Genomic DNA, 12,587 nt, shown 5'->3' with positions numbered 1-12,587 from the left:
ATTTAAATGTTGGCTCTGCCACTTATTACCTATTTGACCTTGGACAAACTAATTCAGCTCTCTGGGTCTTTGTTTCTTCAGCTATTAAATGAAGATAATAATACCTAGTTCATAGCGTTTTCAGTTCAGTTCAGTTCAGTCACTCAGTCGTGTCCGACTCTTTGTGACCCCATGAAAGGCAGCATGTCAGGCCTCCCTGTCCATCAGCAACTCCCGGAGTTCACTCAAACTCACGTCCATCGAGTCGGTGATACCATCCAGCCACCTCATCCTCTGTCGTCCCCTTCTCCTCCTGCCCACAATCCCTCCCAGCATCAGGGTCTTTTCCAATGAGTCAACTCTTCACATGAGATGGCCACATTATTGGAGTTTCAGCTTCAACATCAGTCCTTCCAGTGAACACCCAGGACTGATCTCCTTTAGGATGGACTGGTTGGATCTCCTTGCAGTCCAAGGGACTCTCAACAGTCTTCTCCAACACCACAGTTCAAAAGCATCAATTCTTCGGCACTCAGCTTTCTTCACAGTCCAACTCTCACATCCATACATGACCACTGGGAAAACCATAGCCTTGACTAGACGGACCTTTGTTGGCAAAATAATGTCTCTGCTTTTGAATACGCTATCTAGGTTGGACATAACTTTCCTTCCAAGGAATAACCGTCTTTTAATTTCATGGCTGCAATCACTATTTGCAGTGATTTTGGAGCCCAAAAAAATAAAGTCTAACACTGTTTCCATTGTTTCCCCATCTATTTCCCATGAAGTGATGGGACCACATGCCACGATCTTAATTTTCTGAATGTTGAGCTTTAAGCCTACTTTTTCACTCTCCTCTTTCACTTGCATCAAGAGGCTCTTTAGTTCTTCTTCACTTTCTGCCAGAAGGGTGGTGTCATCTGCATATCTGAGGTTATTGATATTTCTCCCAGCAATCTTGATTCCAGCTTGTGCTTCTTCCAGCCCAGAGTTTCTCATGATGTACTCTGCATAGAAGTTAAATAAGCAGGGTGACAATATACAGCCTTGATGTACTCCTTTTCCTATTTGGAACCAATCTGTTGTTCCATGTCCAGTTCTAACTGTTGCTTCCTGACCTGCATATAGGTTTCTCAAGAGGCAGATCAGATGGTCTGGTATTCCCATCTCTTTTAGAATTTTCCACAGTTTATTGTGATCCACACAGTCAAAAGCTTTGGCATAGTCAATAAAGCAGAAATAGATGTTTTCCTAGAACTCTCTTGCTTTTTCGATGATCCACAGGATGTTGGAAATTTGATCTCTGGTTCCTCTGCCTTTTCTAAAACCAGCTTGAACATCTGGAAGTTCATGGTTCACGTACTGCTGAAGCCTTGCTTGGAGAATTTTGAGCATTACTTTACTAGCATGTGAGATGAGTGCAATTGTGCAGTAGTTTGAGCATTCTTCAGCATTGTCTTCTTTGAGATTGGAATGAAAACTGACCTTTTCCAGTCCTGTGGCCACTGCTGAGTTTTCCAAACTTGCTGGCATATTGAGTGCAGCACTTTCACAGCATCATCTTTCAGGATTTGAAATAGCTCAACTGGAATTCCATCATCTCCACTAGCTTTGTTCGTAGTGATGCTTTCTAAGGCCCACTTGACTTCACATTCCAGGATGTCTGGCTCTAGATTAGTGATCACATCATCATGACTATCTGGGTTGTGAAGACCTTTTTTGTACAGTTCTTCTGGGTATTGTTGCCACCTCTTCTTAATATCTTCTACTTCTGTTAGGTCCATACCATTACTGTCCTTTATTGAGCCCATCTTTGCATGAAATGTTCCCTTGGTATCTCTAATTTTCTTGAAGAGATCTCTAGTCTTTCCCATTCTGTTGTTTTCCTCTATTTCTTTGCATTGATCGCTGAGGAAGGCTTTCTTATCTCTCCTTGCTATTCTTTGGAACTCTGCATTTAGATGATTATATCTTTCCTTTTCTTCTTTGCTTTTCGCTTCTCTTTTTTTCACAGCTATTTGTAAGGCCTTCGCCCCAGTTAAATAAGATTATGTAAGTAATTTGCCTGGCATACTATGCCTACAAATGCCAATTCCCTTGCCTTTACAACAGTGAGTAAATGCTAGGTATTGCAAACTTCCAGGTGAAGTCCCCTAAATAACAACCCCTTCCATTTTATAGCACAATCTCTGATCACTTGAAATTTACACTTGGCAATAACTTGTTTATAAAAACAGGGACTTCCCTGAAGGTCTAGTAGTTAGGACTCCACACTTCCATTGCAGGGGACATGGGTTCAAACCCCAGTCAGAGAACTAAGATCCCACATACTGCATGGCACAGCCAAAAATGGGGAGGGGAGCACATTCATAAACTTGTTATGGAAAATCAAATAAAGCAATTATGTAAAAGCTTTCAGAAAAGTAAACAGGCTCTAAAATGTTCTTTTTCTTTTTTGACATTCTACAGATAAGACTGAATAAAGTGGGACTTGTTCATTCCTACCACTGAGCATGCATTTTATTCTTCAACACTTACTTCAGCAAGATTTCATTGATTTGTTTATTTATTCATTCACTTATTCAACAAACATTTACTGAGATCCTGTTCTGTCCTAGGTGGTCTGATGGGCACAATGCAATTTATGCTTTCAAGGAGCTGGCTAAGAATGTTTTGGAGACAAGTAAGTACACAAACATTTGCCCTACGGGAAGACAAAGGCTATATAGGTATATACCAAATATTACAGAGACAAGAGGGAGAAAAGGGGGAGAGCCTGGGGAAGGCTTCATAGGTGAGGCAGTGCTTTATCAAGATATAAAGAATGAACATAAAAAAAAAAAAAGAATGAACATAGATGTTTGCCTGGAGGGCATTCCAAAAGAAGGCAGTCTACAAAGGCAAGGAGGCATGAGGCTCTCAAGGAGAACCAATAGAAAAATCAGACATAGTTGGATTAAAAAAAAAAAAATACTCGGAACTCTAGTCATTTTAAAGTAGAATAGACCTTTGAGTCACAAGAGTAAAGGTTATTTTTCTTTAGTATCTACATATTTCTGTACTTCCCCAGTTTTCTACAATAAACATTATTTGGATGATCAGATACTGAAAACAGAAGAGAAGAAATGAAGTAGTTGAATTTCAAGAGTCAACCTAACATGACAAAATAGTGCTGCTTTTGAGGAGTACTGCTGGGATAGGCAATGGCCCCCCACTCCAGCACTCTTGCCTGGAAAATCCCATGGACGGAGGAGCCTGGTGGGCTGCAGTCCATGGGATCGCGAAGAGTCAGACACGACTGAGCAACTTCACTTTCACTTTTCATTTTCATGCATTGGAGAAGGAAATGGCAACCCACTCCAGTGTTCTTGCCAGGAGAATCCCAGGGACGGGGGAGCCTGGTGGGCTCCCGTCTATGGGGTCACACAGAGTCGGACACGACTGAGGCGACTTAGCAGCAGCAGCAGCTGGGATAGGACACAAGGGGGCCTGCTCGGATGCTAGGGAACTTAGAACCTGTGGACTCTACTATATATGTTATACCTCCATTTGAAAAATGTAAGTGGATTTTTTAAAAAAAGGAAAGAACAGCCTTACAGAGAATGAGGCTTTTACTCTCTACAGAGAACAGGAGCTGGTCAGGTTCAGGCTTGGAAGCTGCTCCCAGATAAGTAAGATTTCCATCTCTTCAGACAGCTGCTCGGCAAGGGAGACAGGAAAATTAAAGGGCCCACAGGAGAGGCTTCTTCCTCTCCTCCTCTGGGTGAGCTGCAGCTGCAGTGATGCAGACCATTTATAGAACAAAAGCTAGCACACAGCTCCCTTGCTCAATTCCATCTCAAGGTCAGAGCCCTATTCCCAACTCTTAAAGGAAAAATGGATCAAGATAAAATGAAAATCAGAAGAAAAGAAGATCATTTTATCTCTGAAAAGCTGGGCCGCAAGAATACCTGATATAATGGTCTGAAAACCTCAATCATTCCAAAGAAGTGAATTGCTAAAAGTGAACATTTCTTTATGCTCTGCACTATTTGGAGCAAACAACAAGGAAAGAGGCAAAAAGCAGCACATCGTTCATTCTGTTATACTAGGAATTTATGTTTATGGCTATTGGAACTAAATCCAAGGCAACAAGTATTCATCCAGTGCCCACTATGTGTCAGATACTATGCGAGGTCTTAGCATGACTGCTGATAAAGACAGAAATAGTCCCCGCCTCACAGATCTTAGAGTCTAGTAATAGTCAAGTAATTATGAGGGTAAGGAATTAGCATTATAAAAGGGAAGTTTTTTACTCTTTACTTCTCCTAAATATATAACGTAAAGACCTAACTTAATGAGGTTCTCTGAAGAAGTGACATTCAAAATAAAGCCTAAGAAAAAAAATAGGGGTTGATTAGCTGAAGGGGAAAAAATATTCCAGGCTTTAGAGAGCATATGCAAAGGTCCTGAGGTGGGAAAAGACAAAAAACAAAGTCAGTGCAACTGGAGATAGAAGCAGGAAAGAGAAGTGTGCGTTAAGGCAAGAGAGACAATGGAGCACCTAGCAAGACATGTGAGGAACTTTTATTTTGATCTTAAAGGAATGGGAGGCCATGGAAGAACTTAAGCATGGGAGTGACACGATCATATTTCCATCCTAGAAAGATCATACAAATAGCAGTGTGGAGAACCAGTTAGAGGGAATTAAGAATTTGAAGGAAAAGAAGTGGGTTCAAATCAAGACCTTGCCACTGATTATTAGATGTATGACTACAGGCAAGCTTCTATTATACTGCTACTACTACTAATAGCAGCCAACAGTTTCTAAACTTAACTGTAAGCATTTTAAGTATATTAACTCCTCAATTTTCACTACAGCTTTATTAGATAGGTCCTTTTATTAACCTCATTTTACAGATGAGGAAACCAAGACACAAACAGGTTAAGAAAACTGCCCAATGTCTGTCACAAAGTAAGAATGTAGCAGAACAAGAGAAAAACTGAAGCAATCTGGCTCCAAAGTCAATGCTTGTAGCCGCTATGGCAAGGTGCTTATATGAATTCAGTAAAGTAATATACAGAAAAGTATTTGGCAGAGTGGCTGGCTGATAGTAGGTGCTCAACAAATGCTACTGCTTCCTACCTTTATTCAAATGTACTCAGAGCTTTTCACAGCCAGTTTTTAAAAACAAAATATCTTTAAAAGTTCTCTGAAAATTTAAAACACTACTTCAAGGAGCTGATTCACTGAAGGTATGATAACATTCTGTAAATGGCATTTAATGCTCCTTTGCCACTACAGCTTCTGAGATGCTATCCCTAAACTGTGCCAGTTGAAAAAAACTCATTAATTATTAATAACAATAATATTATTTACAGAGTGTTTACAATATGCTGGTCTCTCTGTTAAGTGCTAGCATATATTTTCCTATTTAATTTTCAGAACTCAAAAAAATAGGAAAATTGTCATTGCATTATGGAGTCAAAGAAACCAAGGTCAGAATTTCTCAGGTCATCTTGATGATAATGGGTAGAACTAGGATTTCAATGCAGGCAGTTTGATTCTAGAGTTTTCACTCTTAACCATTTGTTACTCAGTATGATTCAAAGACAAGCTGCTGATAAGCAAACTTGTTATCAATTCAAGACAAGATAAGAAGCATGAAACCGACACTAAACACACTTTTATTCAATCAATATTTTGTTTTCAATAGCTTCCAATAGAAAGTCTTTCAATAGCAAGCCTTTCTTGATGAAGGAAGCAAAGTGTTAATGTATATTTTGGCACAAGCTTGTAATAGCTTCACAGAGTGGTACTTTGAGAAACATAGCCCTAAATTACTATGCTACTCTGTCTTCTTAAACTGACATTAAACTTTATCTTCACTTACTACCTTCCACATTATAATTATTTTTATGTGTGTGTATGTGTGTACACACACACACACACACACACACACACTCTCCTTGAAATCAGGGGCATTCACCTTTGTATCCTCCAGACAAAAGATACAAAGTGCCTACACTACAGAGCAAGAAGTCCAGTGCCTTTTAGTTCACTGAGCACGTGGACCACAGAGCAAAAAGAGGCTCAGCCAGTAGTTTTTGATTAATTAAAAATTCATTCATTAAACTTTAGGAAATGTATACACAACTGGATTGTGCAATCATATTCAATGACCTGTCGTTCTTTCCAGAATGGCTTAATGTCCCCCATGGAACAGTCTTTATGCTAGGTACTAAAGAAATAAAGAACATAGTCCCTATGTAGTCAGTGGGGAAGGAATCTGACACATGAAAAGATCATTACAGCCCAGAGCACTAAGTGACATGATAGAGCTATGTGTCAAGTGCTGAAAGAGCAACCAACTCTCCCAGGCATCAGAAAAAAGATAAAGCACATCTTTAGGCCTAAAATAATTGAAGTATTATCAGCTATGAGTGCTTAAGTCACAGCTGATTATCCAGTCTTCTAATGAGCACATTTAGCACAATTATACTGTAAGTAATAAAGGTTTAAAAGTTCAAATTCGATGAAGGTGAAAGAGGAGAGTGAAAAAGCTGGATTAAAACTCAACATTCAAAAAACTAAGATCATGGCATCCAGTTTCATCACTTCACGGCAATAGATGGGGAAACAATGGAAACAGTCACAAACATTTTCTTGGGTTCCAAAATCACTAGAGACAATGACTGCAACCATGAAATTAAAAGACACTTCTTCCTTGGAATGAAAGCTATGACAAACCTAGACTATGTATTAAAAAGCAGAGACATTAGTTTGCTTACGAAGGTCCGCATAGTCAGTTCAGTTTAGTCGCTCAGTTGTATCTGACTCTTTGCAACCCCAAGAACTGCAGCACGCCAGGCCTCCCTGTCCATCACCAACTTCCAGAGTCCATCCAAACCCATGTCCATTGTGTTGGTGATGCCATCCAACCACCTCATCCTCTGTTGTCCCCTTCTCCTCCTGACCTCAATCTTTACCAGCATCAGAGTCTTTTCTAATGAGTCAGTTCTTCACATCAGGTGCCCAAAGTATTGGAGTTTCAGCTTCAATATCAGTCCTGCAAATGAACACCCAGGACTGATCTACTTTAGGATGGACTGGTTGGATCTCCTTGCAGTACAAGGGACTCTCAAGAGTCTTCTCTACTACCACAGTTCAAAAGCATCAACTCTTTGGCGCTCAGCTTTCTTTATAGTCCAACTCTCACATCCATACATGACCACTGGAAAAACCATAGCCTTGACTAGATGGACCTTAGTCGCAAAGTAATGTCTCTGCTTTTGAATATGCTGTCTAGGTTGGTCATAACTTTCCTTCCAAGGAGTAAGCGTCTGTTCGTGTCACGGCTGCAATCACCATCTGTAGTGATTTTGGAGGCCCAAAAAATAAAGTCAGCCACTATTTCACTGTTTCCCCATATATTTCCCATAAGTGATGGGACCACATGCCACGATCTTAATTTTCTGAATGTTGAGCTTTAGCCTACTTTTTCACTCTCCTCTTTCACTTGCATCAAGAGGCTCTTTAGTTCTTCACTTTCTGCCAGAAGGGTGGTGTCATCTGCATATCTGAGGTTATTGATATTTCTCCCAGCAATCTTGATTCCAGCTTGTGCTTCTTCCAGCCCAGCATTTCTCATGATGTACTCTGCATAGAAGTTAAATAAGCAGGGTAACAATATACAGCCTTGACGTACTCCTTTTCCTATTTGGAACCAGTCTGTCGCTCCATGTCTAATTCTAACTGTTGCTTCCTGACCTGCATATAGGTTTCTCAAGAGGCAGATCAGATGGTCTGGTATTCCCATCTCTTTTAGAATTTTCCACAGTTTATTGTGATCCACACAGTCAAAGGCTTTGGCATAGTCAATAAAGCAGAAATAGATGTTTTTCTGGAACTCTCTTGCTTTCTCGATGATCCACAGGATGTTGGAAATTTGATCTCTGGTTCCTCTGCCTTTTCTAAAACCAGCTTAAACATCTGGAAGTTCACAGTTCATGTATTGCTGCAGCCTTGCTTGGAGAATTTTGAGCATTACTTTACTAGCATGTGAGATGAGTGCAACTGTGCAGTAGTTTGAGCATTCTTCAGCATTGCCTTTCTTTGAGATTGGAATGAAAACTGACCTTTTCCAGTCCTGTGGCCACTGCTGAGTTTTCCAAACTTGCTGGCATATTGAGTGCAGCACTTTCACAGCATCATCTTTCAGGATTTGAAATAGCTCAACTGGAATTCCATCATCTCCACTAGCTTTGTTTGTAGTGATCCTTCCTAAGGCCCACTTGACTTCACATTCCAGGATGTCTGGCTCTAGATGAGTGATCACACCATTGTGATTATCCGGGTTGTGAAGATCTTTTTTGTACAGTTCTTCTGGGTATTCTTGCCACCTCTTCTTAATATCTTCTACTTCTGTTAGGTCCCTACCATTACTGTCCTTTATTGAGCCCATCTTGGCATGAAATATTCCCTTGGTATCTGTAATTTTCTTAAAGAGATCTCTAGTCTTTCCCATTCTGTTGTTTTCCTTTATTTCTTTGCATTGATCGCTGAGGAAGGCTTCTTATCTCTCCTTGCTATTCTTTGGAACTCTGCATTCAAATGGGTATATCTTTCCTTTTCTCCTTTGCTTTTCGCTTTCCTTCTTTTCACAGCTATTTGTAAGGCCTCCTCAGACAGCCATTTTGCTTTTTTGCATTTCTTTTTCTTGGGGATGGTCTTGATCCCTGCCTCCTATACAGTGTCACAAACCTCCGTCCATAGTTCTTCAGGCACTATGTCTATCAGATCTAATCCCTTGAATCTATTTATTTTGTTTATTTATTTTTATTGAATCTATTTGCTTTATTAATAATTACCAATAAACTAGAAAGAATCCAAATGTATACCAACCAGTGAAGGCATAAACCAACTAAGGTTTACCATTTAATGGAATACTATTCAGAATTCTGAATAGGTATTCAGAATTAATGGAGTACTGAATAGATATTCAGTATGGAACTCTGATTATCTATTCAGAATTAATGGAATACAATTCAGAATTCTGAATAGATATTCAGAATAAAAGAATGCCTGTAAAACACCAGATAAATCTTAAATCCATTATGCTAAGTGAAAGAGGCCAGAAACAAACAGCTACATACTGTATGATTCCATTTATATGATATTCTGGAGAACTTAAAACAAAAGGGACAGAAAATCAATCAGTGGTTGCCAGGGACTCTAGAGGCAAGACAAAGGAGATTAACTATACCTCAGGCACCAAGAAACTTCTTAAAACTTAATGGAGCTGTTCTGTATTTTGATTGTGGCAAACTATATACATAAAAAGAGTGAATTTTACTACATGTAAATTATTTCTCAAAACAAAAATTATATCTCATTTAACAACAACAAAGTAGAGCATGCTACCCACACCAAGAACATCCCATGCAAAGGCATCTTTCATACCTTTCCTCGACTTTAATGGAGAGATGATTGCAGAGGTTGTGAACATACTGGGCATAACTCTCTGTCAGGGCCATGTCATATGCAATCAGGTGAATGTTTAAAGCCCCATATTCATAATCTGTCCCCAAATTAATGGATCTCACTTCCACTTTTCCCTTCTTCTTTTTGGGCTGAACACAAAACAAAAGAGAAAGAAAAGTCAAAGTATTATACAAGAAATTCTAACAATACCATCTTGATATATACATGTATATATATAAATCAATCTTTCAATTAAATTTGTTTACCATGTTTCTCTCTGATTACCCTACCTACAAACTGAACTTTTCCTGGGTAGGAATGGGCAGCCTCCCTTGCCATTCTGGGCTGTAGTATCAATCAATGAAAGGAGAGGAAATCACTGGTGTTATACTAGATAACAGATTCTTGAGGAGTTTCTCTCTTTTTGGCTGCCTGTGCAGCTTGTCAGATTTTAGTTCCCTGGTCAGGGATTGAACCTAGGCCCTCTGCAATGAGAGTAGAGTCTTAACCACTGGGCCACCAGGGAATTCCCAACAGATTTTTTTTTTTTTTTTAAGAATTCTTTCTCTTTTTAAAAATTTTATTTATTTATTTCAGCTTCCCTGATAGCTCAGTTGGTAAAGAATCCACCTGCAATTCAGGAGACCCTGGTTCGATTCCTGGGTTGGGAAGATTTGTTGGAGAAGGGATAGGCTACCCACTCTAGTATTCTGGCCTGAAGAACTCCGGGGTTGCAAAGAGTTGGACATGAACCTAGGCCCTTGGCAGTGAGAGCACAGACTCCTAACCACTGGACCACCAGGGAATTCCCAACAGATTCTTTTTTTTTTTTTTAAAGAACTGTTTCTCTTTTTTTACATTTACTTCTCCTTGCCTGCACTGGGTTTTCAGTGCTGCGTGCAGGCTTTCTTTAGTTGCGGTGAGCTACTCTTTAGTTGTGGTGCGTGGGCTTCTCAGCGTGGTAGCTTCTCCTGTTGTAAAGAATGAGCTCTAGAGTGCAGGCCCAATAGTTGTGGCACAAGGGCTTAGTTACCCTGTGAGATGTGGAATCTTGCAAGACCAGGGATTGAACCCATGTCCCTGCACTGGCAGTGGGATTCTTATATGGACCACCAGGAAAGTCCCAACAGATTCTTAATCTAGAACCCATTGAGGAATTTTAAGAGGTTTGTCAACCCCGAAACTTACATGCAAAATTTTACATATGTGTGTATTTTTCTAAGGAGAAAATCCTTAACTTTCATCAGAATATTAAGGAAATCAATCACAAGAAAGCACAGAATTAGTTCTCTGCCAGCCTTCCTAGCTTTGAAATTCTGCAGTCCAATTATTTAGACAGCCTTTCTTTTAAAAGTTTAGAGGCAGGCTTCCGGCCTGGAGTATATAGAATTTAAGCCTTCTCTCAGAAGTGTTTTGGTAGAGTTAAAGAAGAAGACAGCCAACCAACCGTCATCTGAAATTGTGACTGGCTGATAATCCCAGGACAAAATTAGAGATCACTACTCAAGCATAAGGCCTCCAGGAACATGTCTGATTTAAAGGCTTGGATTGAGTATGTTGTGGAATGGGCTGCAAAGGACCCATATGGCTTCCTTACAACAGTTATTTTGGCTCTGACTCCATTGTTTCTAGCAAGTGCTGTGCTGTCTTGGAAATTGGCCAAGATGATTGAGGCCAGGGAAAAGGAGCAAAAGAAGAAACAAAAACGTCAAGAAAATATTGCAAAAGCTAAACGACTGAAAAAGGATTGAAGGAATGAACAGGCTGTGCGTCCAGAGGAAAATTGTTCGGAAAATTGTGCATCTTTGAAAGGACCCATTAAGGTTTCTTTTTGGATCTTATGACAGCATTACTAAATGAAGTCTGAGTCTATGGAAGAATCATGTCAGTTCTCACCTGTACTGTAGCAACTTTTTGGCTTTGGTATAGAAGTCTCTTGACAGTTACTGTAAATAGGCATTTATTATGCTACAGACTCTTATAACTGACTTTCATTTGCCTTTTTGCAGCTTATGTATGAATACTAAAATGAAAACATCCTGTGAAGAAAAGTGGCTTTAGATTATGAACTCTATTCAAAAATGGCTTAAAATGTAGTCTTGTTCTGGACAAAGATTAAGAATGTAAAAATCAAGAGTTGTTCTGAGCAGAAAAGCGTGGTTTGGCTTAAAAGATATATGGTGTATTAATTACATCTCTTTATCATTATTTCTTGAAATAGAATCATTTCTGGTTTCCTCAGAGCAAACTAATATTATTCAATGAGTACTTCTTTATTTTCTGTATTTTTCTTATTTTAGCTTTTGAGATACTGGTAATTACCAGATAGTCTGCATTTTTAAAAATCTAATTTTATAAAGAATTTTTGTATTATTTTGATTATGTAGAATACCACCTACTGGATATAATCATTTTTGTACTTAATGAGCACTGCCATTTTCTTAGAGATGACTTGAGTAGAGTAACACTATGATTTAAAGCTTAAGAGTAAAAACGCCAAACCTTGGAACCAGTTTATTCTCACTTGTGCTAAGTAGAAATGTGAAGTAGTTAACATGTCTCATCAGATAATTTGCTGATTATATAGATACCACTTTTGTTTTTTATTGCATTCTTTGTTTTAATTCATGTGGCGGTGATGTCCTTTACTTTTTGATCAGACAGGTTCACGGTGAAAATTAAAATTTCAACTTTCTTTTAAGGAACTTTTAAAGAGTTACGGTTATGTCATGTATCATAAATGGTAAAGAAAGTCTTAATATTTGGGAAAATTTTGTTTGCATTGTATTAATTGGGTGAAAAAGGTATAAATTGTGTCAAAATGAGACTTATAATTAGAAATAAAGAGGTAAAGGATATTTCCTTCAGTTAAATAGTATAATTGGAACTTTTTACTCTTTAACATGGCTTTTTTAAATGCATGGTTGATAATTTTGTTTTCAGTAATTAATAGCTTATTAATGTTTTCCTCACCTCTAATAATGAATTTTAAATTGCAAAAAATTGTCCAATAGCTTTAATTTAAAAATGAAATTAGATATTGAAATAAATTTGATACTTTTTAAAAATAAAAAATAAAAAAAATAAAAGTTTAGAGGCAGAAAAATTATTTTATTTCTATCCTTTTATTTCCTATAAAGTACTG

General features: G+C 38.6%; 1 protein-coding gene across 1 annotated transcript in view; it reads right to left on the bottom strand.

Moving 5' to 3' along the window:
* Window positions 1-12,587, bottom strand: part of MRPL48 (mitochondrial ribosomal protein L48) — a 52,336-nt gene that overhangs the window by 3,924 nt on the left and 35,825 nt on the right. The window contains exon 5 of the mRNA XM_052652833.1: window positions 9,422-9,591. Within this exon, the coding sequence (XP_052508793.1) occupies window positions 9,422-9,591 (170 nt within the window). The remainder of the gene's footprint in view (window positions 1-9,421; window positions 9,592-12,587) is intronic.

Source organism: Budorcas taxicolor, chromosome 15, assembly GCF_023091745.1.
Source record: "Budorcas taxicolor isolate Tak-1 chromosome 15, Takin1.1, whole genome shotgun sequence".
NCBI lineage: Eukaryota > Metazoa > Chordata > Mammalia > Artiodactyla > Bovidae > Budorcas > Budorcas taxicolor.
The sequence above is the reverse complement of the archived record's forward strand: the minus strand, read 5'-3'. Positions and strand labels throughout refer to the sequence as shown.